Here is a 26,038-nt window from a genome sequence, read left to right on the forward strand (position 1 = left end):
AGGGAGAGGATGGCCCAGGGAGAGACACAGGGAAGCAGGGTCAAGTGTGGGGGAGACACACAGCCTGAGAGGGAGCAGAAGAGAGGTGGGGTTTTGGTGCCCTGCCACAGAGCAGCCCCTGGCTCCAGGGGTGCCCATCAGCTCCTGTGTGCTCCCCACACAGCACCCTCTCACCAGCCTCATTGGGCTTTTTGTGGTTTGAATTACTTTTCTGGATGGAGGGTTAGAGGACACAAGCCCAGCAAACCCTTCAACTTTAGAAATAAACCAGCTGCAATGGAAAGCAAAGAGCGTACGTGAGCTCCTTCCTCAGGTGCTGTGTTTGAGACCTGGAGGGTACCTGGCACTGCTCCCTCCCATGGGCTGGGAGGGGACGAGGCCACACTGGAGTCCTCGTGCTCAGGGGATGCATGGACTGCAGCAAGCAAGAAACACCAGGGCGCGGAGCAGGGGGGGCATGGGGACCCACCTCAGACATGAGAGGGGTCACTGAAGGGTGTAATAGATCGGCGGCATCAGAAAGAAGGGAGCAAATTAGGTTTGTGGGGTGAATGGGCTCTTAATACAACAAAAGACATCCTTAGGAGGACTGCTGACTTGTATAAAGCTTGCAGGGGGAGGGAGGCAACAGCGAGCGCTGGGTATTTCAGACAAGGATGCTTGGGCCAGTGGCTCTAAATGCAGGTTCTCAGGATTGATGCCTTCTCCAATGCTCAGCTGCTCCTTTGGCTGGAGAAGATGTCTTCAGGATATGTTCCAGCAGATGCCACAGTGAAATGCTGTTAACTGAGGCTCTGCTCATGGTGTGCTGCTGCCACTGGCAGCACGGAGCAGGTGCTTGGAGGCTGAGACCTGCCCATGATGAGCTGGCTGGCTGGCAAGGGGTCTGGGAAGAGCTGTCCAAGTCTGTCCAAGGCCCTCTGCCACACCACAGCCCCAGAGATCCTGCTCCAGAGCCCTGTGCTTCCCGTGCATCATCTTGCTACTGTGCGTCACTTCTTGATGAGGCTGAGGAACCTCTGTTACAACAGCTGCACCTTCTCCTCTCCCTCCTTCTCACTCACCACCTGGTACGTCTCATTTCTGAGGCAGCCATGGCGAGACACCTACAAGGAGAGCCTGAGTTCATCGGACTGATACACACTTCCCCCAAGGAAAGGGGACCCCCATTATGGATGGCATCTGGAGGCTGGGATGATGGGGGCACCAGAGGAAGACGGGAGAACCAGCTGGGAAGCAGAAGGGAGAGGATGATAGCTGAACTCTGTGTTTTCCTAAAGTGTGGGCTAGCCCTCTGTCCTGTTCTAGTGGTTTTGGTTTTTGTTACCACCTGGGTAGCACCCAGCAGATGGAGGAGACCCTTGCCTGCAGGGATATACAGGGATACCCTAATGGGTGGGAGGCTCCCCACAGCTCCTCTGTCTCAACATGAGTGGCTGTCTCTGCTGCCATCTCTTACAGTGTCTGTGCAAATCCCACCACCTCAATTACATGCCAGCTGCACTTGGGTCGCTATTTGTCACCCCCCCAAAACATACCCAGTTCTGTCCTACTGGAGGGAAAAGCACTGGGCCAGTGAGTCCTGCAGGGACTCAGGGCTGGCTGTGGAGGGACCAGCCATGGAGAAGAAGGCTGTGCAAAGGGCAGTGCAGGCTGCTTCTCACCTTCTGGTTGTGGACGCTTTGCTGGAGACACTGGTGGATCTTGAACACGCAGTAGTTGGGGTACTGAACTCCGTCTGAGTCGCAGATCTGGGGAGAAGGGAATGAAGAGAAGAGAAAGAAGAGGAGAAGGAGGGATGGGAGTATCCACTGGGCACTCACCTCGTTCAGACCATCTCTGTCTTGGAAGGCAGTGTGCTCTGCCTTCAGCCAGAGGTTCACATAAGAGTCCTCACAGCCATGGGTGGCCAGCCGGCTGCACCAGTACTCTGCCTTCTGCCCTCTGAAAATCTCCATGTCATAGTACTGTGGGGTCTCTGGGGAGCTGATCTGCAAAGGGGTGGGATAAAGAGAGTCATGCTTCTTCCTCTCCCACCACCCAGTCCAGGCTCCTTCTCAGAGGCCAGCAGGATGTGCAGCACGCTCCGTACCTTGTTGCCTGCAGCCTGGTGCTGGGCTGAGATCTGAGGGTTGATGTAGGTGATGAAGCTGCCTGTCTTGCAGTCAACACGGTGCAGGATTTTGTTCTGACACTGCTCCATCTTCAGTGAGCAGAAAGCGCAGTCAGGGCACAGGTCCATGTGACGCCGCCCAAGGCTGTCACACACCTAGGGTGGATGCAGTGGGGAGGTCAGCAGGGAAAAAGGAGACTGAGGAGTTCCCATATCCCTGGCTTGCAGCTTGTCTCCCTGGTCACCCAGGTCAGCTTCTCCCAGGAGGTGACACCTGAAAGGACAGTGCTGACCAGCTCTGGCTGCTGGAGCATTGTGGTCAGCACTGCAGTGAGCCCTGCAAACACTGGGGGTCAAAGGTGGACAGCAGTATCTTTACCGAATTTCCGAACCCAAGGACTTTTTCTTCCATCTCCTTCCAGGCCTGGGTGACCACCGTTGCGAGACAGTTTCCCTCCAGCATTACATGGCACAGGATCATCACTGCCTCGTCGTTCTTCAGGGCTAAAAGGCTGACAGAGAAAGGGATGGAGGAAGTCAAGTCTCATCTCTTGTCACAAGCCGAAGCTGTCCTTTAGTTAAAAACTGAAAGCGGGGGGTGGGAAACAACCCCAAAGCATAGCAAAAAACCCCTTCCCAAAAAAAACTTGGACTCTCGGCCAAACTGCATGGAGGAATGGGGGTATCTGCAGAGTCTGTACGTGTCTGTGTAACATGGGGGCTATGGGGGTGTGTGTGCATTTGGGAGCACGTGAGAGGGACTGGACGAGGAGCACAGCTTGAGGAACTTTCCCAGGGGCCCCGTAGCAGCTGCTGCCTAGTTTTGTCCATCCAAGTGCACATCAAGGAGATGTTTATGAGAGGTCTGCTGAGTGTTGACCATGGGGCAGTCCCATTTGGGTCTGGAGTATTTAACTTATTAAGGCTCCCTCCTGCTTGAGCCAATGAATTTGACCAAAAGGGGAAAAATTGATAACAATGAATTAACTGTTCATCCAAAGTGACATGTGAAGCTAAAGGTAGAAAATTTAAGGACAGTGGGATAAGGACAAAAAGAATATTTTGCATCTCTTAGGAACAGCAGAAATTGTAGACATGGTACAGAACTGTTATTAGACAGGGATGGTGTCAGTCATTAGTAATGATGCAGAAGAGGTAAAAATGCTCATTAAATATTTGTCTTCTGTGTCTGGAAAAAAAATGGTGATAAATAAACAAACTTTGATCTGGCAGAAAGTAAGAAGAAGATAAAAGCAGCAATTGCTTATGTTAAAATACTCTTGAAATCCATGCATGGGCTAACCTGTATGGAGATGTTTTCCTAAGAGTAGCTGAAACTTCTTGGAGACCTTCAGATTAGCATTAAAAAAATAAAAAAGAGGTGGAGAACCTGGAAGAAGGTCATGAAGATGAAATTTACTAAGTCCTGAAAACTTTCACCTAGAGTGAGAAGCTAAAAGAACTTAGGTGAGGAAGACACTAGTGGGTGGCACCTCAGTCAGTCAGTACTTTTACCAAGGTGGGGATCAGCTGGAAGGCTCTCTTCATCAGCAGGTGGAAAAGCAATGACTTTCAGCAACTGGAATTTGGGGTGAGATCCATTCAAACCAGAAATTAGCTGCACGTTCCTGATATGAAGGAGCAGCTTGACGATGTGGTTTCTCCACAGCTTGGAGACTTCAAAAAGATATCCCAAATTTCTCTTAGGAAAAGGGTCTGTAGCTCAGCCACACAGTACTGTTTTTCCTTCAGGGCTCACCTGGCAAGGCTCCACATCCTGTGCTTAGCAGGAAGGCCAGGGTGAATGATCAGAGCAACTGCGAGGCCCGAAGGCTGAGAGATCAGCCTCCCTGCTGTTAAGCTCTTCCAATTACATGGTGTGCGTGAAGAAATGACGCTGTAAGGAATGACTGGTGTTCACAGATCCATGGACACGTGAGAGGCACAGGAACATGCAGATGCTTGGGATTTGCAGTGGGTTTGGATGTGCAGTCACGTAGGAGAATGTGGGTGAGCACTGGGGCTGCTAAAAGGAAGAAGTTTTGCCCACCTCCTTCATAGATCCCTGGGCCCTGCCATACGCCATGGATGAAGGGGCTCACAGCATGTGCTCTGCATTTGTAGTGGGTCAGAAACAAGTGATCCTGTACCCAAACGGTTCACACTAATCAGCAGCAATGAGCTGCAGGACCTCTGAAGGCATCTCTCTCTCACTTAGATACTACAAGAGAACCTGGAAAAATCTTAGTCACAGGAAATATGATGAGTGCTAGATTTTTTTTTTTAAGACATAAAAGTCAAACTTATTTTATCACAATGCAGCAGATGCTGCTGTAGCCTGCATCAAGGCAAGCAAAGATGTTCCTTCAACACACTGTCCTGCACTGGGCTGCTGACAGGCTGCAAATGGTATTCTGTGGATACAGACATGTGAACAAATTACTGTGGTGCCAACCCACAGCACGTCAACCTCATCCACTGAAAAACCGAGGACAGAAGAAAACCTGGAAAAATCTATGTATTGCAAGCCTGTGCATCTCTTACTGCAATGCACCACAGTGTGACCAACCTGGCCAGGGTTTGCAGAGGGAAGGTCTGAGTTCAGAGAGGACAAAAGAATGCAAACTGAGGACAGCAGTGACAGATAACAACTCTTTCAGGCAAAGCTGGAAAGGATTAGAATGTGCCAGTAAAAAAAGAGAAATAAAGACCACCTATCCTGCAGAGAGCACTTCCAGAACCTGTAAGGTCCTTTATGTCCACTCCTCCATCCCATGCCTCCACATCATGCCTTTTATTTTTTGTTTGGTTTTGTTTTTCCTGTGTAAACATTCAGACAATTTAGGATATCAAGAATAGAAAATTTTAAACTTAGAGCAAAAAGTCTGTGCTTATCGGACTTGAGAATCTTGGCTAAGGAATTCAACCCTCTCAGCATTTTTCTGTGACTGGAAGCTGGACATCGCTGAGAGGAGAACCAGTGACAGCCCCCAAGGCACACCTAGCATTTCTCTTTTGTAAAGTATTGCTCTTTGTGTGGGGATTACCTAACGCTGACATTTTCTCTCTTAAGTAGTTGTAGCCCAGGAGAATAAGTGTTCAGTCCACTTTGCTGATAAATCTGTGACAGCCAAAGGGAGTCCCTGCCACCACTAAGCTTGACTGCTTAGGCACAGTCAGATCTTCACCTTCAAGATTTGGTAAACTGTCTGGGTCATCTTGATGCGACTCACCAATTTCAATTAATGACCCTGATATTATTCCCCAAACTCACCTGAAAGAATTTATCCACAAATATGTCATTATTGGCTATAGTTCCACTACTTGCTTGTTATTCCAGTGGCACATTGTGATTTGATTGCTTCTGTATCACATCAGGATGATCAAAGTGAAGAGGCACATTAACAGTCATTAAAAATTATATTAATAGATCTGTTGTTTTCATCACCGAGGCAGAAGAAAGAAGAAAACCGTCCAGCTTGCTGTATTTTTAAAAAGATAATAAATAAATAACAACCTGAGGCTTAGAAAGCAACTGCTAATAAATGGGTTTAGCAGCCTTTGCTTTCTCCAACACAGGTACTGTTCCAACAAGTGCAGCCTGAACAAGATGCAAATAGAGGATTACAGGCAAAAGGGGCACTAAAAGGGAACTCAGTGCCAGTCTTTTCTAAAAAGAGTGCTTCTGTAAGTAGCTCATAAGTAGCAACAAAACATCTGCTGAGTGTTGATGACCTACTTGTTCAGAACAGACACGAAGTCAGACGTGGGTAGGAGCCTCTGCTGCACGGCCAACTTTAGATTTATAGACTGTGTTTGATATGATCAGCTCATGCAGATCAGAAAGCCTCGCATCCCTGCGCCTCACCTGCTGACGCTTTGCCATTGGCCATGTATGCAGAGGCACATGAACCGTGTCCAGAACTTCTGCTCACCCACTCAGGAAACTGAGTCGTGTCATCAGCCTGAGGTTACCAAGAAATTCTGCTACACTCTGTCACATCCATTTCCTCCTCTGTCTCTGTTCTCCACCTATGCTGCAAGGCTTTCTGGCCTCACGGTTGCAAATTTATGAGTTGGTTTACCACCTCTGGGTGAGTGGGATCCACCTACATCATCCCCAAATGACAGCTAGTTCCTGAAAGCAGCTGAGAGGTGTTAGGGGAACCGGTCCCACTCTGCATCACCAGACCCTGGGACAGGTCCTGGGCTCCTTCCTCGCTTGCGGGCGCCTGCGATCCACGATGCTGTGCTGCTAGGTGCACCCGGGGGCTGCCCCTGGTTGCTCTCCCTGCAATACCCAATGTCCTTGCACCACTCTTGGGTGCATCCAGCCACTCTCCCACCACTGCTGCCTTATGGCAGTGCTGAGGCTTTGTGTCCCATCACAGAGACATTACAGGCAAGTGGTACGGACATGGCAGAGTGTAACAGCACTGCTGCTGGTCCCTTACACTTGTCAACACGCTGCTGAGCTGTCTGTGGATGTTCACCATTCATCAGGGAAAGTGATAGGTCAGTCTAAAGTGATTTCCTAATGCAAATCCCTCCGCAGCTTAGTACCTCTGCACGTTAATGTCCCACTGCTCTGGTAAAAGCCTAACAGGATCTGGGAGGCAGAGTTTCAAAGGGAATGTGAAAAGATATAATTAAGAAGAGTCTGTGGGCCAAGATCAGTAATTGCTCAAAGGCAAAAAGAGAATACTTGAGATAAAAGCCTATCTTGCTTTCGCATCTCAAGACATGGAGCGACACACATAGAGCATACTTCAGTGGTATCTCTGAAGAGTGCTGGTTAACAACATGCACCTCTCCCTCAATGTAATGACAAGGATTTGGGCCATTAACTTTCAGCTGCTGAACCTCCCCGATATTGGCTGTTGGAGTGAATACCTGAGGCAAGCAGAAAATAAGGAGCAAACAGCAGCTTTCCAGCACTTTGTAACTTCTGATTTAGGGAGGTTGTGCAGGAAATTAAAACCACTAAGGAAAAAGCCATTTTTAACAGCTTCAGAAAGAAAAAGTGATCTTGGCCTGCATGCCAAGAAGGTAGGCAGGCTGGCTAGGTACCTGGCAGATCAAACCCAGTGGGTAACATGACACAGGAGTTATTGGGAGAATGGGAAGGTAAAACCTGCCCAAGGGCTCAGGGTGCACAAACAGTGGGAAAAACTGTATTTTGTAAATCCATCTCTCCTGCTGACTTGCACGATATCGTAGCCTTTTACCTCTGCCCCCCTGGGACACTGAGAGAACCCTGCTTTTGAAGTCTCAAAAGCCTGGGAGCATGTGAACTTCTCCTAGCCTGGTGGTAAGAAGACAACTTGCCTTGTCACAACTCCCCTTTCACAGCTGGCCGTGCACGGTAGCAATATGGAGACAATGAAATAGGCCCTGGCCTCACTGCATGACCAAAAGATACCTCTGCATAATCGCCAAGTGACAGCTAGTTCCTGAAAGCAACTGAGAAACGTCGGGGGAACAGGTCCCATCCTGCACCACCAGACCCACGGTAAAAAAGTAATTGTGAACAGGTGATGATAAAAAGAGTGTTTTCTTCTGGGGATGGTATTTTTAACAAAGGGTCTGGTCTTCAAATTAAGGCCTCCAGGGGTGAAGTAGATAAGGACCACAAGGGCTGTTTGGAGGAGGAGGATGCAGCTGCCGGGAGGGTTTGGCTGGGGAAGATGGGCTCATGTGAACCATGAGTATCTGCACACAAATACCAACAGGATGAGGTCTGTATCCGGGACAGCCGTGATGCTGAAAGGGGTGTAGGGGTCGTATCAGACAAATAACACAACAGCAGGAAGCCCTGGGAAAAAAGGACAAATGCAATTCTTCTTGTGTGCAAACAGAAGAGCAGGGAAGGGAAGGGAGGTTGACCTCCTTCTGCATATCCAACTGCTGGAACCCATTGCTGAATGGTGCACACAGAGCTGGAGTATGTGAATGTTTTAAAGGGACACTGAAAATTGCCATAGAAAATGAGAGTTTTGCAGGCTTTATAATGTAAGAGCTACAGAGCTCTTTTTGGCTTATTGCAAGACTGAATCATGGTATATAGGTAACCATGAGGAGAGGAAATACTGGGAAACAAATAGCTCTTTAATTGTGGGGCAAAAAGCACAAGAAGGACTAAAAATTGAAAATAAGTGCAATAAGAGACATTTGTTCCCTTCATAATGATTCACTGCTAGCCAAAAGACCAAAAAAGCATGCTGCAAATTCTTCACCTTGTTATATTACTACCTTTGCCTCGTCTCTCTCTAAAGGTCACAGCTAGCTTCATCAGGTGCTATGGAAGTTGGTAGAGCTACCAGAGCAGCTGCCACAAGCAGGGGTGAGTGAGAATGGATGGGTGTCCTGCTGGACATAAGACCCTGGGGAAGACATGCAGCCCTGGGTTCGGTGCCCGTCATAACTGTGCACACCTTGCGTTAAACCAGACGCTGAATGGCACCCGTGCACACTGAGCAGTCTCACCCCGTACTGCTCCTCTCGCTGGAATGAAAATGCCTCAAAGCATTTTGTCCCTTTTTTAGGTCATACTTTGAAGTGCCTTGTAGAGGAGGCGGGCTGTGGCGAGCAGCAAAGCCGACAGGCACTGTCTATCTCGCCTTTTTATCCTCACTTGAGTTTTAAGCTTTGCTTAGCATGATTGATGGGGCTCAGCTGCCAGGTTACAGGCACACAGTCAGCGTTAGTGTCTTTGAGAAACTCTGCAGCAGAACAGCAAGTGTCATTTGCAATCACAGCAGTCCCTCAATAATCCAATATAACTACATCAGAGAAAGGCTCAATTTCAGAGGCAGGGAAAATGAACATATCCTCAATGAAACAGAATTTTGTCTTAGAGTACATACAACCAGGAAGAATTTTCTGGGCCGTAAAAGCCTCCTACAATATTAGGAAGGAGGATGACATAAGTCATAGTCTTGCAAAAGAAGAGTTACAGCTTTAAGAACATGATGCAATTCATTTTTGCATGCAGAAGTGGGATCTCTGGCTCAATTGTAGTAGTATGCAGTTTTTTTTAATAGAAAACACAGATGTGCAATCATGCACAAAACTGTGCGCTCACGGGAACATCACTAGCCAGCAACAGAGCAAAACCAAAATGCCTTCTCTGCGAAAACCACATCTAGACAGCACTTTTTTTGCTCTTGGTGAGCAAAATAATCTTTCCATCTCAGTCAAAACAAGTAGTCCTCAGCCACAAAGTACTAAAGGATCAAAAAGTAAATTTGAGTGAAAACATACAATTCTTTTGCAGATCTTTTCTGTTTGGGCTCACCAGCCCCAGCTGCCTAAGAAGAGATGCAAATGGATCCTGGCAGATCAGCTGAGAAGAGCTCAAGATGCTCAACAAACTCCTAAAGCATCCCTAGGCCAGAGGAACTAAGAGTGGCGCAGCAAGCTGCGCTGTCACAGGGCCCTGTGCTGAACTGGCATACAGCTGCTTTCAAAGCTGGTTGAGGGAACCAGAAACCCCCTAGGAGGAGCAACGCACAGATCCAGAGCACAGAGAGGCGCATGTGCTCAAGAAGAAGCAGTGGTCCTGCACAGCCAGGAGCAAGGCTCTGTGCTCCTGGCTCTGTTTCCTAGCCCAGGGCTGGTTTTGCTCTACCTGGGTGAGAATGGAGCACTCCTTGGAGTGCTCCTCAGCTCAGACTGCTTTAGGAAACATTTGCTTCATCTCGCATGCAGAGGCGAGAAGCACAGTGAGACACATGTTTACTCCAGTATCCCAAGGACTTGTGTTCACAAGAAAGCTATTTCTGCAGGTCATCCAGACTCCTGGGATACAGGAGTTGGGAGGAGAATGAGTGCAGAGGTGATCGCACACTGCAGACGGCCCCAGTGTGGGGATACATGTGCATGGGATAAAGTCCTGACTGCAGCTAAGGCCCAGCCTAAATGCACTTGGCTCGGGATGCACAGACAGCAACACTGTCAGGTGCTAGCAGTGCTGGGTCACCCTGTCCCTGCTCACCCTGTGCTGGGCCAGGGGGTGTCTGAGGGGCTCCCCAGGCACATTCCTGCTCTATATGGGACGGCCTGCTCCAGAAAGCCTGTCTGCACTCACCAGCTGCTCAGGGCAGGGTCATGAATGCCGTGGAGCCACCGGCCAGCACATGTGAGGACAGCCCGGCCATGGGTGGCGTGTGGTAACTCCGTGTGGGGAGACCGCCCCTCACCTGCCCTGGGGGTCCATTTCGTGCACCTCCTCCTTGGCACTGCCTGATGTGCTCCTTGGGTATGACGTGATGCTGGAGTCCAGAGAAGAGCCCTTCATGCCCAGGGACGTCTCCAAGGAGAGGGCCAAGTAGATCAGCTGCCAGATGCTGGTCTGCAGGCCCTGCTCCCAAACTTGCTCTGCCTTGGCAGGGTATCTCAGCTTGGGAGGTGAGGAGGCAGGGTCATCTGGGACTGGCAGGTTCCGTGGGATTACAGGCAGCCCCCTGTCCTGCAGGGATCTCCACCACTCTGGCGTGGCCAGACGGATCTTCTTCTTCTGTGGTTTCTGGCCCGTCAGCGCACGGGCGTATTTCAGGAGAGTGTCCACGTTGGCACTCAGCAGGGCATTAGTAGGTGAGAGAGAAGCCTGCACTGGAGCTGGGGAGAGAGTGGGACAGGGGTCTTAGAGCACTCTTCTGAGGCCAGCCAGAAAGCTACTGCAGGGGGAAGAGTAGCTATGGGAGATCGGCAGGTGAGCAGGGGTGTCCAGCGCAGCTCAGTGCAACTGTACCTTGTCCCGCAGGGAAGTTTTCTTCCATTGGCAAGGAGCTCACGGCAAGGGGTTGCTCTGTTGAAAGGAGGTGGTTATTTGAAGAAGACAAACTTCGACACGGGATTCGCTGAGCAGAGGAGAGAGGGAAAAACATGAGTACCGCTGTGTTATCTTCCCTTCCTCCTCAGCCCTTCCATCTCCCAAGAGATACTGCCCCCCCACCCCCCAGTCCCAGATGCTGCTCCCCACCTTGGTGTAGAACTGGCGTCTGAAGCAGCGGTACTGGGCGAACTGGCAGAAGGACTGAAACCATGGCGCCTGCAGGAACTCAGAGCAGACTGGCCCTGAAAAGGGATGAGAGAGAGAGATGCCGGTTGGGGGCAGGCTGCAAGTTTTGGCATCTGCCCCCTCGGCCTGTGTGCAACAAGAGATAGGGACCTCTTGGATGGCTCTTTTCAGAGCGGCTTGTGGTTGAAGTTGAAAGCTGTCTGCACCCAAGTGAGGAACACAGCCTTGTGCAGCTCCTAATCCCAGGTGCCATTTGCACTTTCCCTCCAAACCACCCAGGGTTTCAGTTCATCCTTCTGCCCTTTTTCACACAATTATTTTCCCTTTTACAGAGACCCAAACCTCCTGTTTCCAGGATCTGATAAAGACTCTGCTATTAGTCCTTGAAGGGTTTAAAGAAGAAAAAAAAAAAAAGGCAAATAGTGGTGTGATGAGTTAAAAAGGTGACGGGACCAGGACTGGGAACACCAGAGGAAACAACCTCTTCAGGTTGAAATAGTTGACATTGATTCTAGCCATGCAGGGAATGGAGGAAACTCCATAGGACTGAGATGCTGCTGGCAAGGTCTGTGCCTGTACACACGTGCACCCTAGTCTTGACCAGTACTGCTAACGCTACTGGCTCAAAAGCTGCAGCCCTTCCTGCAGTGATTGGAGGATAGCCAAGGTCATGCAGGACACCTGAAAACCCTGGAAGATTTGGGGAGAGGTTAATCTTGTGCTCCCTCTGCTCTATGAGTGCATGGCTCAGCTAGCACAGCCAGCCCTTTAATGCACACCAAACAGGTCAAGCACTGGCTGAGACCGAGGAGGTTAGCTGTGGAATTGTGCTGCCCTCCTGTTCATTGCTTGTACACCATCTTTTACACTGCATGCACTTCTTCTCTTGTGCTGAGCATACGTATTCACCAGCAAAAGCAGAATTTCAGGTATCCACCAGGATCCCAGCCCAGAAAAACACCTAACTTGTAGGGAACACGCAAGATCCCCACCCTGTCCTTTGATGATGCCCTATGAAATCTCTCCAGGATGTGTGGGACACGGACTCAGCCAGTGCAATGCCCATGCACATGGACTGGGAGCTGCAGAGCTGCATTCTATCACACAGCCACTACTTGCAAGGGAGCATTGCTGCTGTTCAGCAGGGGAGGAAGCCCAGCCATTTGCTAACCTCAGTGTCATCCTGGGTCTCCCAGGCCTGGACTGCATCCCTAGCAGCGCATACTGGACCAGGCTTGGAATATTACAGGTTACTGTGTCCTGTCACAAACCGTTCCTGTGATGATATGGAAACTTTCGATTTTGGGGTGGAGGGAGAAGAAAAGTACATTTTCATTCCAACATCTGGGAAATTAAGGAAAACGTGACACAGATAAAGTTTCCTATGGGCTCTCCTTGCTGGTCTCTTGATTTTCACCATGGCTCAGCTCTCCCACAGCCTGTTGAATGCTGATGGCACGGCCTGATGAGCAGCTTGCCTCTTTTAGCACTGATCCCCTGTCTCCTCTTTTCTCTCAGCCCATCTGTCCCGTGGAAATACTTGTCTGTGTTTGAATGCTCTGACCTTCCTGCCAAGGGGAGTGCTTCCCAGCACCAGCTGCTTAGTTTAATCAGTATGATATTTTGCCTCTTCCCTATGCTCCTCCTGCCCATGTGTTTGCTGCAAACAGATACAGCTTCTGTTGGGTGTCAGGAAGCCACCCCCTTGGGCTTTGTGGCCAAATCCACCCATAGCAGCACACAGAATGGGGCAGGGTGGCACTTAATTAACAATTACAATGTCACTAAAAGATGGAGCCAGCCAAGATATTTGCATACACTCATCAGGAAACATCCTCCTGACTCTCATCTTCCACAACAAAGAGCACTGAAAGGTTACACGTAGCCTTCCCTTGTTTAAAACACAAGGTAACTGCTTTCCTCAGCACCACACCTGAAGAGGCACAATTCATGCTCGTGAACATTTGGATGTAGACAGTACAGCCGTTTATCTGTGAGGACACTAGAGACAAACCACGTGAGGGCTCTGTTGCGTCCACTCGTCCTCTCAGCCTGGCCGCAACACATGCCAAAATAGCCCCAAAAATGGAAAAAGAGGAAAATGCAGAGGAATAAAGTGCTGGATGTGTCTGTTGGGCTGAGGGATGGAGGAAAAGAAGGCAAAGAGGGCGTCCTGCAAAATTGTCTCATCTGGCATTCCCAGATTCTCCTGCTCTTGGTAGCTGAGCCTTGGAAGGTAGCAGCAGTGGGAGCGTGGCTGAATATGCCAAAGAGCAGTGCCAGGGTGCTGGGCATCGCCAGGAGAGGAACCTAGGTGAACCTAGTGCCACGACATTGTGGATTGCAGTTGCCCACAAGTGAGTGAGGAGGTCTGGGTCTGGTGGTGTGGGCTGGAACCCATTCCCCTGACACAGCTGCAGAAACAAGCAAGAAATTGTTGCCCTCAAGCTGCAGTCCAAATAAGCATAGTTGGCTGATCATTCAGCTCGTTGACGTTCATAGCTAAATATAAAGACATATTTTTTATGAGAAAATTGTTCCTATTTTTTTTCCTCTGAAGAAAAATACAACAGAAGTAGTCCTAAGTTTTTCAGCTGCACAGATATAATTATGCCACTTAAATTCTCTGATGCAGGGGTGCAGGGAAAGTATGACTGCAGAGATTTAAAGGGTGTTGTTGCTATGGCACTTTCTGAACTGGGATGTTTCTTGGCTTCTGAAATGTTAAACCCTTAAAAAAGCAGCTTATCAGCTGAAGCTTTCTTAAAGGCCCATGAAAGCCCATGACCCAAGCTTCTGCATTAAACCCCAGATCAAGCTGGAAGGAGCTGGTCAGGTTGTAAGATGAACTGTTGGGAAGAGATGATGAGCTTCAGAAAACTGTGGACAGTTTTTTTGCTCTGTCATCCCACCAATTGAGATGTGGAGAAACTGAAGAGCTCAGCAAAGGGCCACTGAAATGGCCATGGCTTTCAGCCTGTGACCTGTGAAGAGAGGCTAAGGGCAGCTGTGCTTGTTCAGCTAGGTGAAGAGGAGATGGGGACGTGAGTTAATGGCAGCCCACAAGGACCTGAAGAAAAGCTGTAAGGTGACACATTCAAACTCTTCTTGGTGGTGCCAGACAACACAAGAGGGAAAAATCTGCAAACTCCTGTTTGGGAGGTTAGGACTAGACATTGGGAAAAGCTTTTTTCTCCTGGAAAGCAGTGCAGCACTGCAAGGGGTGCCCAAAGAGGTCATAAAACCAAACTCCCTTGCACAAAGACAGGGTGCTGTAGTGCTGGGATGTCCTGCTCTGAGCTGGACTTTGGGCTAGAGACCCCAAAATAACCCAGCTCACCACTATTCCTACAATCCCGTGGCATTTTGGGACAGGGAAACAGCCAGCACTGCTCCAGCTGGGATGATGCCCACCTCTGCCCCTGGAGGTGGGGTAGATGCTCTTACCTTTGGGTACATGTCCATGGTTCTCCTCCTCATCCATCTTCAGGATGGCGGGGCTGAGGCAGCCATGTGCCTGGCGCAGCTGGCAAGATGTGTCTGCCTTCCACGAGGGCCACAGGCTGGCAAAGAAGACCTTATACTCGCTGTCTGACAGGGGGCTGCCCGGAGCAGGAGGCACTGGTGGAGCACCAGAGGACATCAGCAAGGCCAGCAGACCTGGGGGAGAAGGCAGGCTGTGTTTAACCCTCCTTAATCGGGGCAAGCAGTGGGTGGAAATGAAAGAGTGACTGGCGGGGTGGCCCACTCCCATTTGCTGGTGCTGAGTGGGGTGCAGGGACGAGCTGGCCTGAGGTCTCCCTCCATCACCACTGCTTGCAGGGCACCAGGCGAACCAGGAGCTCTGGGGCAAAAGGGGGGAAAAAAAAAGAAAAAGCAGGAAAAAAGGGGAAAAAATAAAAAAGTGGGAAAAAAGGAAAAAAAAGAAGAAAGAAAAAAGGAAAAGAAGAAAATAAAAAAGAAGAAAAAAGACTAAAGAAAAAGAAAAAGAAGAGAAAAGAAATGTAAAAGTTGGGGGTGTTTTTGTGGGTTGAGTGGCAGTTGGTTTGGCTTGGTTTGGTTTTGGGGAGGGATTGTTTTGGGTTTTAGTTGTTTGGTTTGTTGTTTTTTTTTCCCCATGAAATCCCAGCCTTACCCGCCTGGTAGGCCCCACTGCCCGTCCCTGCAAGCCAAGGCGGGGGGCCTGCACCGTGCCAGGGGCTGTGCCACTCCGCAGGGACATTCCTCCATCCCCTCCTCTCCCTCCTTTGCCTTCAGCTGGGCCCCCTCCCCTCCGCCCCCCCCCCCACCTCCGCCATGCTCAGCAACCTCTGAGGTGGCCCTGGGAGGGTGGGTAGTAGCCAAGGGCAGGTGTCACTTACCCACCAGGCAGGCCAGCTTCGCCATGTCTGCCCTAGGCCCCAGCACGGTAGCCCTGGCAGTGGCAGAATGAGAACCCGATGGCATCACAACCGGTGTGTCAGGGATACGGAGTCACGTGACCCTCTGGGCACCAGCTGACAGTTGCCAGGGCAGCAGTGGAGGGAAGCCGAGGCACAGGCTCATGCTCGTGGGGGTGTGAGGGGAGACAGGCACCCCGCGACGAAGGAAGGAGCCTGGGCCATGGGGCCAGGGCAAGCAGGAGGGGCGGGAGCCAAGCTGGGAGCGTCCTCCTCTGCTCGGCGACACAGTGGTGCCTGGCAACAACCTGCAACAGCATTTGAGGCCTGACCAGGCTACCCTGAGGCTGAGGGCAACGCAAAAAAGTGGTGCCTTTGGGGAACCTTGCACCCCAAAGCGTTTTATGCTTTTCTGCAGGAGAAGAGGGACAAAATCTATTCCACCTGCGGGGACTGAGACGCACCCTGTGCCTCCCCGGGGAGTGTCCCAGCACCGGCTTGCTTCAGTACATGCTGGGAAGCTGTCTTGAACTCTCCCAGGCAGCCACGCCACTTTCTGAACCCCCAGTGAGTCACGGGAGCACCAGTGGGTCTTCCTCTGCCTCCAGCATGGGTGCCCCAAGTGCCACTCTCTGCACATTAAAACCTTCCCAGGCAAAAGGGGGAATGGTGCCAGCAAAAGAAGCTTTGGGACCACCAGCGCAGAGATGCCCAGAGCCCCAGAGGGCTGATTTTGAGGGAGACCCCCACCCATGTGCCTGTACCCGGTTCTTACTGCAGAGATCGAGGCACAGGTCACAGATGCAGCAACCCATGCGTGCACCCCGTGGATCACAGCCGACACAGCGCTTCCCACGGCTGGGCACTTTCTGATGTGAGGGGGAAAGGCACGACCATAACCATCACGGGCTAGCAGCTGTCAGGGTGGTTAGAAAGAAAATGCTTGGCACAGCAGCTCCAAGAACTGCAGCCATAAGCAAAATGCAGGGTGGCAAAGCGTCTTTGTGTACCCGCCACATCACCCCTCAGCCTCAGCTCGGCTGCAAAATGACACCCTTGCAGAACCAAAGAGGAGCTGCAGGCAAAGCGGACAAAGTTTACAACAGCGTAGCAGGATGCTGCTGAAGAAGACGCTTCTGTTGCAAATCCCAGGAGATTTGAGCAGCTCTGCTGTGTGCAATAGCTGCAGAGTGCACTGTGGATGTGCTGGCTGCGATTGCAAGGCTGACACATTGCCTGCCAGTACCCTGAGCGGCCACACAGGCTATCAAGGTGAAAGCTCAAATCACTCTAGCCATGAAGTCCATTAAAAAGGTGTCTGGCAACAGCACGCAGCTCTGTGGGTCCTTTCAGGAGACAACCTGTAGTTTGCTCTAAGATGTCTTGTTGGAAGGTAATGTTCCTGAGAAGCTTCAAGCCTGACCATTTAACAGCATTGAATTTTAGGATGTTTTTGCAGCTTAGAATGACGGTGAGCAGGAGACGTTTTCCAGCTAGCTCTTGCCACTGACATTAAAACAGGCAACACTGCTGGGGCTTGCAAATTTTAGCCTGTTCCTAGTCTTCCATTGCTTAGCTTGAGACATATTGCTTATTAGTGGATTTTAGACAACTCCAGGGCCTTCAGCTCCCCAGCTCTGTTAATCCCCTCTGCTTCCCTGTAACAGAGCCCAGGCTGAGTTCTGTCACCCTGACTTGAGCAGCTTCCCAGGGGAGCTCAATGCTGACCTCTGTGGCTGACGAAAATGCATGACCTAGGAACGCACACCAATGTTGCATGTCATGTAGTGTTATTAATGTCGGGCAGGTGCTGGCTACATGGCCTGCATCTACACGTGCCAGCAAGAGATTTAGGGCGTATGAAAACAGGAAGCAAGAATGAAGGGAGCAGAGCCCCTGGACATAGACTGAGAACTCAAATACAAGGCAGAAGACAGAGGAGCTGTCAAAGAAGTCATCCTTGGTTGATGCTTTAGTAGCAATGCCTGTGGGGAGCTACTGTATATTTGGAAAGAAGGCAGTTAGTGATGTGAGGACAAGTTGTCTACTTAGCACTTCTCATGCACTGTGGCATACCCTGGATTTTGTTCAGGTTTTCAAAATGCTTCAGGGAACTCTTATGGTCCACAAGTGCATTGAGGAGCCAGACAGTCTGCGGCAGGCACCCGGCAGGGTGGGGAGACTGCAGGTGCTGAAGACACTGCTGTGCTGGCCGGCTAGGTTTGTGCCGGCCGTCTATGGGGCACTTGTGTTCTAAGTTTCCACAAAAAGAAGTCCTCTTTGGGTGGAGGGATAAGGGCAGGAGGAGCAGTAGTTTAGACAGGAGGAAGGAATCAATGCAGCAAGCTGGGGGCGGGGGGGGGGGTGGGCAGCGAGTCTACTCCCTACTGCTGCATCAAGCAATTACAGCAGTCAGGGGCGCAGCACAGCACAGGGGTGATGTTAATTCCAGTATTTTGATCTGTGAGGGTTAACTTGGCACCTTTAAGGCTGTACCCCTGATGACGCATTACAAGTTGTATAATTTTTGCACTGAAGCGCATTTGCAACCTTGTTTTCAGAGCCAGCACAAAATGGCATTTCCTGCAGACGGTGTTCCTGGGCTAGCCTGAGCTCGGCGGGCTGATGTATGTAGCTGTAACCCCCAGGCCTACAGCATGCCTGATGCCAGCGGTAGGGATGTGTAACAGCAGGACCACAACTCACTGTTATAAGGAAAGGAGCTGCATTTTCCATGTTGCTATCCAATTGCCGTGTCAATTCTGAGCTTTGGAAGAGCCTGTCTGGTTTGTGAGGGACCACCCTTTGGCAGACAAGCTCCTTTTCCAAGTTAGTCTTGTTGTTGTCTTCATTACTTCAGTTATTTCTAAGTATTTTCCACTCTTCATATTCTACCACAAACACAACCAGCAAGCAGCAATGTCTGAAAACCTCTTGAAAACCCCAGGACCGTGGCTCACAGACCCTTCCTCCTCTGCTACAAGGGCTATATTGTCCCTTCCTTCATCAGCCTGAATAGAAAACATCACAAGATCAAGGTAAGCACCCCAAAATACCACCATCTTGGACACAATGCACTGATCCAATCCTCCAGCCCTTTGTTTCCCCTCTACCTTGTGCAGGTGCATTGTGCACAGTGCACAGACACTCAGCCCAGGGCGGATAAAAGCCATGACCAGAGACAGCAAATACAGCCAGAAGAGGCTGACCTTGCTGTAGCAGCACGGTGCCAAGCTGGGACTTGGCTCTAGTGAGCGATGGATCAACAGGGAAAGGGTGATGGCAGAGCCAGGTCACGGAGGTGTGTAGCATGGTTCCTCAACATGCACACTAGTCTTAACTTGCCAAGAAAAAAGCACACTCAGGCACACAGACCACTTAACCAAAGAAGAAGGAAAGATGGATAATGTTTGTTAGACTGTGTCAGCTCTGTGAGTTAAATTGGAGGGTGGGGGGAAAGGATGTCTGATCAGCTCAAGAAACTCAGGAAGATGGAGGCTACAAAGATTATATGTGAATTCCAGACTCAGTGCCTTGTCAAGCAGCACCCCTAGAAAGCACGTGTCTTAATTTGAAATATAAGCAGAGATGATAGAGAAATACTTACAAAAACACCTGTTACGGGGAAAAAAATGTTATTTCAGAAAGGAAATTCTGGTAAAAATACCTGAATCTCTTTTCTCATGTTAGCTGGAATGAAAAAATCAGAGTATTGGTACAGCCATGATGGTGCTGTTAACTGCAATATGTTCGTGTATCAACATGTTGCTAGAAAATAAGCACCAGGCTCTTTGCTTACAGAAGAGGCTGTGAACAATTCTGCTTATGTAGCTGTTAGAGCAGACTAAGGAAGGGGCCAACAGAGCCCCTGAGACATGGCAGGTTATGTATTCCTTACAGAGCATTAAAGGAAAGGGAAAACTGTGGCACCTTCATTTATTAAAACACACACCTCAGCGAACAGGTAGAGAATGGGGTCCAAAGCCCATCGCAGTTCCCCAGCAGCATGCTACGCTAGCAGGATGACAATATTCAACAGCAATGGCTCTGACTTTCCTTGGGGTCCACTCTCTCCTTGCCCATGAGGCTCACTTTCTTGCTAGATCCCAGTTCCCAAGGCATTTGGTTTTCCTCCAGTCTCAGCAATCCTTTGGCAGCACCCAGGAACCCAGGCTTGCACTGGTGCCCTTGCTCCATGCTGGCTGCGGCTCTGTTGGTGACTTTGCTGGGTCTTACACGAGGCTCCAGCAGCGTCAGGCAACGGCACATTTGCCCTGTTCACAGGAGACGTTGGAGAGTACACAGGAGCCTCCCTGATAAAACAGCGCTGGCACCTACAACCCTCTGCCCATTGTACATCAGATCTCCTCTCCCCACGCCCCTGTGCACTGGCCCCGCCTGTGTTCACAGCACAGGCCCTACCAGTGACCATAAAGTCACAAGGAAAACCAGCTTCAGAGCCAGAGTTCAGCTGCCTGCCCACAAATCAAACATCCTGGTGAGGGAATCTCAAGGAGAGGCAGGAGACGGCAATAATGTTAGTCTGAGATGTGGGACAATGAAGCCGATGGCTGAGACAGCAGCACCTCCAGGACATGGATTTAGATGTCCTCCAGTGCTGCAGCTGGAGGATATGGAGCTGTATCTCAGGAGCGTGCCTGGGCTGCTAAGACCAACTGACATCTGGTACTAACGGAAGAGTGGACAGCCCAGCCAAGAAGCCACCAGAGCCAGTGCATGGCAGCCAAGTAAAGGTCCTTTTCCAGTTCGGCTCTAAGCAGAAACTACTTCAAGAGCCCAACGCTGAACAGCGTTGTCCTGCTAGCTATGGTGGTGAGGGAAGGGATGTGGATACCAGCCCACTCAGAGCAGGGCTGAGGTCTCCATCTCCACAGACAAAAGCATTAGAGTGCGTTCTGGTTTAAACCAAAATTATATGAATTGCTGACTTTAATCACAGGTTAAATAATCTTCATTCTGCAGTTGTACTTTATTCCGGTAGGTTTACTGTCACTGGCTGAGAGCTATGTGAATATGCTGATAAATATAGACTTTACATTAAAATTGGCACTCATTTTAACTTGGTGGATATGTTAATCTATTCACATTTATACAAGCACTGTACAGTTATGCATTAATGCAGATACTTAATTTACATTTTATTTTGTTAGGAAATAGTGAATGAAGCATTTTTAACTTGTCATTTGGAAAATGGAATATTTAATTGATTGCAAAACCAGCATTTAAAAATGGTTTCTTGAATTAATAATACAACTTAAAATGGAGCGGATTCATAAAAGCATGCTTGAATGAACTGCTCTAGTCTTTTTAGGGAGGTTTGTTTAGTGCAAGAACAACCTGATCTAACCACAAAGTTATCCCTAGTGTGAGCAGGGGCTTGGACTACAGAGCTCCAGAGAGGTTTCTTCCCACCTAAATCTCTCTGTGATAACTAAATGGGTTCTTTCAATAACTGGATCCTTCAGGCTTTTGATCTCACACTTTTTTTTCTTGCTTGTTGTCAACGTGCAAAAAAATTAATTCCAGCCTTTTCTCCTCCCAGCCTGGTTTTCAGCTTTGAATGAGTTATTCCTTCAATGGCAGCAACCCAAACCACTGAAACTAAATTATATATCTGCAAAAACAGACCAAAGTGGGCAACTTGCTGAATATTTTTTTCACACCAGGCGTTAGGAGCTTAGTGTTTGTCATGGGTTTTGCTGTCCTTAAGACTCGGGCAAAATTTTCTTTTTTTAAACTAACACTTAAATTTATTTTATGTATTCAGAAGAATAAACATAAATTAGCATAAATTAATCAAGATGTTTGACTATTTTTATAAATGAAATGCATTTTATTTGATAAAAACAGCTATGTTTCTTCTGATACCGTAACGACTAGGCAATGGAGTTGGAGAAACTTCCTTCAGTTGTCTTTGGAAAGAAAGATAGGACATTTTGTTTCCTTCTATTAGTCTTTAATTCTTTTAATGCTGCAGTCTTCCTTGCCCACTGCCGCTGCTTTAAAGCAGTTGGGGATTGCATGCTCCCCAGACATTGCCACTCAGTTTGTCAACACTTCCACAGTCTGTCCTCCTGTTCACATGGCAGGGAAAAGTTGATTATACAAAGGACAACAGCTCAGAAACTGTCAAAACAGTCAGGTCTGCTTCGTGTAGGGCTCTTGATCTAAGCTCGCTCAGAAGTCCGGATAATCACACTACATTAGACGACCTACCAATGAGTGCTTGGTACATGACCGCTGTGCCTTGCCTCGCTCCAGGAGATATGAAACATCAGCATTCCCCAGGTACCAGTCTAGGCTGGGGACCGAGCTGTTAGAGAGTAGTGCAGGGGAAAGGGACCTGGGGGTCCTGGTGGGCAGCAGGATGGCCATGAATCAGCAATGTGCCCTCGTGGCCGAGAAGGCCAATGGCATCCTGGGGTGTGTTAGAAGGGCTGTGGTCAGTAGGTCGAGAGAGGTTCTCCTCCCCCTCTACTCTGCCCCGGTGAGACCCCATCTAGAATAGTGTGTTCAGTTCTGGGCCCCTCAGTTCAAGAAGGACAGGGAACTGCTTGAAAGAGTCCAGCGCAGAGCCACAAAGATGATGAAGGGGGTGGAACATCTCCCTTATGATGAAAGGCTGAGGGAGCTGGGTCTCTTTAGCTTGGGGAAGGGGAGACTGAGGGGTGACCTCATCAATGTTTATAAATACATAAAGGGTGAGTGTCAGGAGGATGGAGCCGGGCTGTTCTCGGTGATGGCCAATGACAAGACAAGGGCCAACAGGTGCCAGCTGGAGCACACGAGGTTCCACGTAAACATAAGGAAAAACTTTTTCACTGTGAGGGTGGCAGAGCACTGGAACAGGCTGCCCAGAGAGGTTGTGGAGACTCCTTCTCTGGAGACATTCAAAACCTGCCTGGACATGTTCCTGTGTGACCTACTCTAGGTGGTCCTGCCCTGGCAGGGGGGCTAGACTAGATCTTTCAAGGTCCCTTCCAACCCCTAACATTCTGTGATTCTGTATTCCTGTGGCCAGTTCGCACAAGACTGTTCACTGTGGTTGCACCGTGGTCTAGGCTCAGTTGCCTCAATGTCCTGCTGTGCTTTAGCTAAAACTTCACTTAGCCAAGTGAATGACTAGATGTCCTTTGTCTCCCTCCTTTCTGGGACTTGGAGGAAGCGCCGAAGATGTCAGAGGGGAGAAACCCTTCTGTCATCTGTAACTACCACTCCTTGACAATGTATATCTGCATACCTCCAATGAGAAACTTCCTGGTATGACATGGTCTTATTTTCAGCCAGAATAAGCAAGTTATCTCTTGAGAATGTTTTTCTTCTCTGCTGCTGACTTGAGATCTCTGGACTGATTTGGCCAGCATTTGAATCGAGCCTTAGGATCTTCAGCAACATCACCTTTCACCCAGAGCCATGCAACCGCTGCTTCTTATCCTAGCTTGCTCCGCCACAGAGCATCTTGCTACCCAGCATGTATCTGACCTGATTTAGGACCAACAGCAGCCCTGCTTTGAAGGGGAAGCTGAACCAGATGACCCCCAGGCGTACCTTCCAATCAGTGCTTCCAATTCTAAGACGCGTATTTACATGCAGTAATTCTCTCATAAGAACAGATCCCTGATAATCTGAGTATCTCTGAAACACACTCTACAATTGAGCCTCGAATAGCCTGCTTAAGCACAGAAGCCTTACACAGCCTGTTTAACAGACAGTAAGAGACTGTCTACCACACGGTTCTGAGTGCACAGTTAGGAAAATAATACCTTAAGAGTGCTTAATGAAAGGCTGAATGTTGCTGAGCTATGGGGCTAGTTTAACTGCTTGCTATGTTTGTAACAGACAAAGAAGGTGGTTCCACTGGTGGAAGGCAATGGTTGTGGCTGGGAAGGTTTCTGTGCATATCACACAGCGGACGCGGTGGTGGCAGAGCCCGGGGGACGGCAGCTTGCCGAGCACGTCTGCTTGCTGGAAAGGGGAATACTTTGCTGAACAGCCTCATCAACGACGCTTGCCCAGCTGCCTAGGAATGACACCCACAATTGGGGCAATCACAGCTGGACAAGATAAACCGGTCATTTGTGTGCATGACCAATTATTATTAATAAATGGGCTTAAAGAGGCTGGCAAAATTCTTGCCTCTTGTCGTGCTGTATGGCTCCAGCTTCCTGAAACTGAGACTTGACTTTACTCCTCAACTAGGTTATTTCCAAACACTCCAAAAGGGCAATTTCTCCAGCTCCATTTTAGAAAGTGTTTATGTTGCACTGACAGCTGTTCTAGGAAAACTGCAAGCTAGCCAGTTCTTTAAAGGAGTTCATGATTACTTTAACTTAGTGTACTCCCTCTTGAAGCACTTCAATTCCACGAGAAGTAAACTTTTCTGATCCCCACCACTACAGTGATACAAGTAACTACTAACAGTGATCTTTAAAAAATAATAATAAAAAATCCAATCAAGTAATTTTTGACTGACTTTTTTTTGCTACTTCCAGTCACACTCATTTTACTTTGTTGACCTGGATTTCTTGCTTGTTTTAGAGAGAAGCAATTAACTTCTCTGCTGTTTCAGTATTTCACATCTGGACTATGGCAGGCTTCTTGACATCGTTAAGGACCAGCACAGAGCTGGCTCTTTTCCAGCCATGTAGGCTTTCCCTAGCAGTCCAGAGCCTGACAGAGAGCAGACCACAAGATGCCTTCGGGTGGCCTTCACAGGACAGCAAACACCATTTACTGAAGACTGCTGTTCAAAAAAGCCTTCGCCCCAATAGACACTATTTAAAATCCTCCTTGCTGTTTGCCTAGGAAGTACATCATCCCCATATGACACCAGCACCAACAGAGAATAAATATTTACAGAACACTTCCCCCTCCTCTCATTACAAACAATTCTGCTATCTGCAGTTGGTAATGGACGTGTGCCATGTTCAATTATATCAAAAACAAAAGGCATTCTAAAAAGAGCTGCTTATGCTTCTAGCCTTGTCACTTACAGGCTTTGTTCCCACTGGCTTCATTTTTGTACTTTGTAATTTGTAGCTTCTACTGATTCTTTTATTTCCCTCCTTCGGTGATTAAATATTGCACAGTTACTGCCCTTATTCCTTCTCTTCCAAGGTTAGTTTTTAATGTCCCTTCATTTGCATTTATACTTGTAAGCCATTTAAAAATTCTCAGTTTTTATCGTATTTTTGTCTAAGCTCCCTCTTCCTGTAAGCCAGGGCATTCCCTCAGCTGCAGCAAATGTCCCCTGAATGTTCCACACTGCTGGCTGAAGCGCCCCTTTGTTGGACAGAAGCAGGACAACTTCCCACCTAGTGCTCCCCACTATCTTCTGGCACTGAATCAGAACCTGACCCAGGTGTTTCTCATGTGTTTGTGTTAAGTCATTGGCACGTTCCAATTCTCAGTGTGCCAAACAGCACAGTGGTTAACGCTGTGGCCAAGCTTTAGCCTGAAAACAGGAGTTTTCTGGTTTACCTCCCCCTTTCAGCGTCCTACGCTGACCACAGCAGACCCGAGACTTGCGCTTCCCAAACCAGAGCTACCCTGAACAGGGTTACCCCTGCGCAGTAAGCAGTACCTGAACAACAGGCCATCTTGGTTCCTGGTTTGGTGCGCAACACACCCCTGCCCACTCGCGCTGCTTTCACATTACACGTGTATTTATAAGCTGCTCATTATCCTTCATCAGCAGTGGCTTCATTACAGGGCCAGCACTTCAAACAACTCTCCAGCCCACAGTTCCTAGACAGCTTGCTGCTAACGGTGGCCATTGCAGCCCTATACCACCAAATCCAAACCACTCGGAGGAGTGTTTGCATCCTTTGTCACCCTTGCACTTCGCTCAAACCCCGTTTTCAAGTTCAGACCACATCCTCCCTTTGTTCTGTTAGTTGAGCACGCAGCTGATACCCGGATAAACCCCAGCTGAAGAAATTTGTTCTCCCGCCAAAGCCTTCTCCCCCACTGGATGATGGCACAGCGTCTCCTGTTACGAAGACTGTACGACACACAGAGCCAACATCTTCCAGAATTTACTCCCTCTCTGTTTAAGGAGGAAAGTCCCAGGAAAATGATCTGAGACAATCTGGGGACCTGAGCACCCCTTTTGAAGGAAAAGCAATGATTGATTCAATGCTAACTCACTTGGACAGAAGACTTAACACCAGCTTCTGAGCTGCTGGCTTTGACAGCGTACCCATACAATTACAAGGTGAGAGTAGCACTGCTTTTCAACTACACAGTTCTCCTAATGGCTTTTATAACGAATCATGACTACAGGAACAAAAATGCTCCATTAAACCTCATACAAGTTACCTATGTAAGGAAAACATTTTATGTTTCAGGTGAAAAGCTTAAACCCTCCTGAACAGCAGAGAGCAAGCAGCAAGAAGAGACTCAAGCTCACCAATCTCCAGACCATGCCAATGGAACTGATAAAGGGGAGCTTCAGTATGGATCATCTCCTCACAGTTACCTGCAGGCACTACAAAGAGAGAC

At 49.0% G+C, this 26,038-nt stretch overlaps 1 protein-coding gene across 1 annotated transcript; it reads right to left on the reverse strand.

Annotated features, from left to right (window-relative positions):
* Positions 1–602: 602 nt before the first annotated feature.
* ACRBP (acrosin binding protein) lies at positions 603–26,004 on the reverse strand. Its single transcript, XM_086460712.1, has 10 exons — positions 25,947–26,004; positions 14,583–14,795; positions 11,097–11,191; positions 10,866–10,974; positions 10,315–10,732; positions 2,493–2,625; positions 2,093–2,269; positions 1,824–1,991; positions 1,665–1,751; positions 603–1,106 (listed from the first exon to the last, which is right to left on the reverse strand). Exons 1-10 carry the CDS (start codon positions 25,999–26,001, stop codon positions 1,023–1,025), a joined length of 1,539 nt encoding a protein of 512 aa, XP_086316838.1. The 5' UTR covers positions 26,002–26,004; the 3' UTR covers positions 603–1,022.
* Positions 26,005–26,038: the final 34 nt, after the last annotated feature.

Source organism: Leptosomus discolor, chromosome 1 (assembly GCF_034619465.1).
Source record: "Leptosomus discolor isolate bLepDis1 chromosome 1, bLepDis1.hap2, whole genome shotgun sequence".
Taxonomy (NCBI): Eukaryota; Metazoa; Chordata; class Aves; order Leptosomiformes; family Leptosomidae; genus Leptosomus; species Leptosomus discolor.

Bases quoted from the DNA above. Each gene is read 5' to 3' on its own strand.
- ACRBP (XM_086460712.1), bottom strand. From the start codon at position 26,001: ATGATCCATACTGAAGCTCCCCTTTATCAGTTCCATTGGCATGGTCTG. The intron at 11,192-14,582 runs GTAAGAGCATCT...ATCCCTTTTCAG, and splicing joins CCATGGACATGTACCCAAAG to GGCCAGTCTGCTCTGAGTTC. The intron at 1,752-1,823 runs GTGAGTGCCCAG...CCTTCTCCCCAG, and splicing joins ACAGAGATGGTCTGAACGAG to ATCTGCGACTCAGACGGAGT.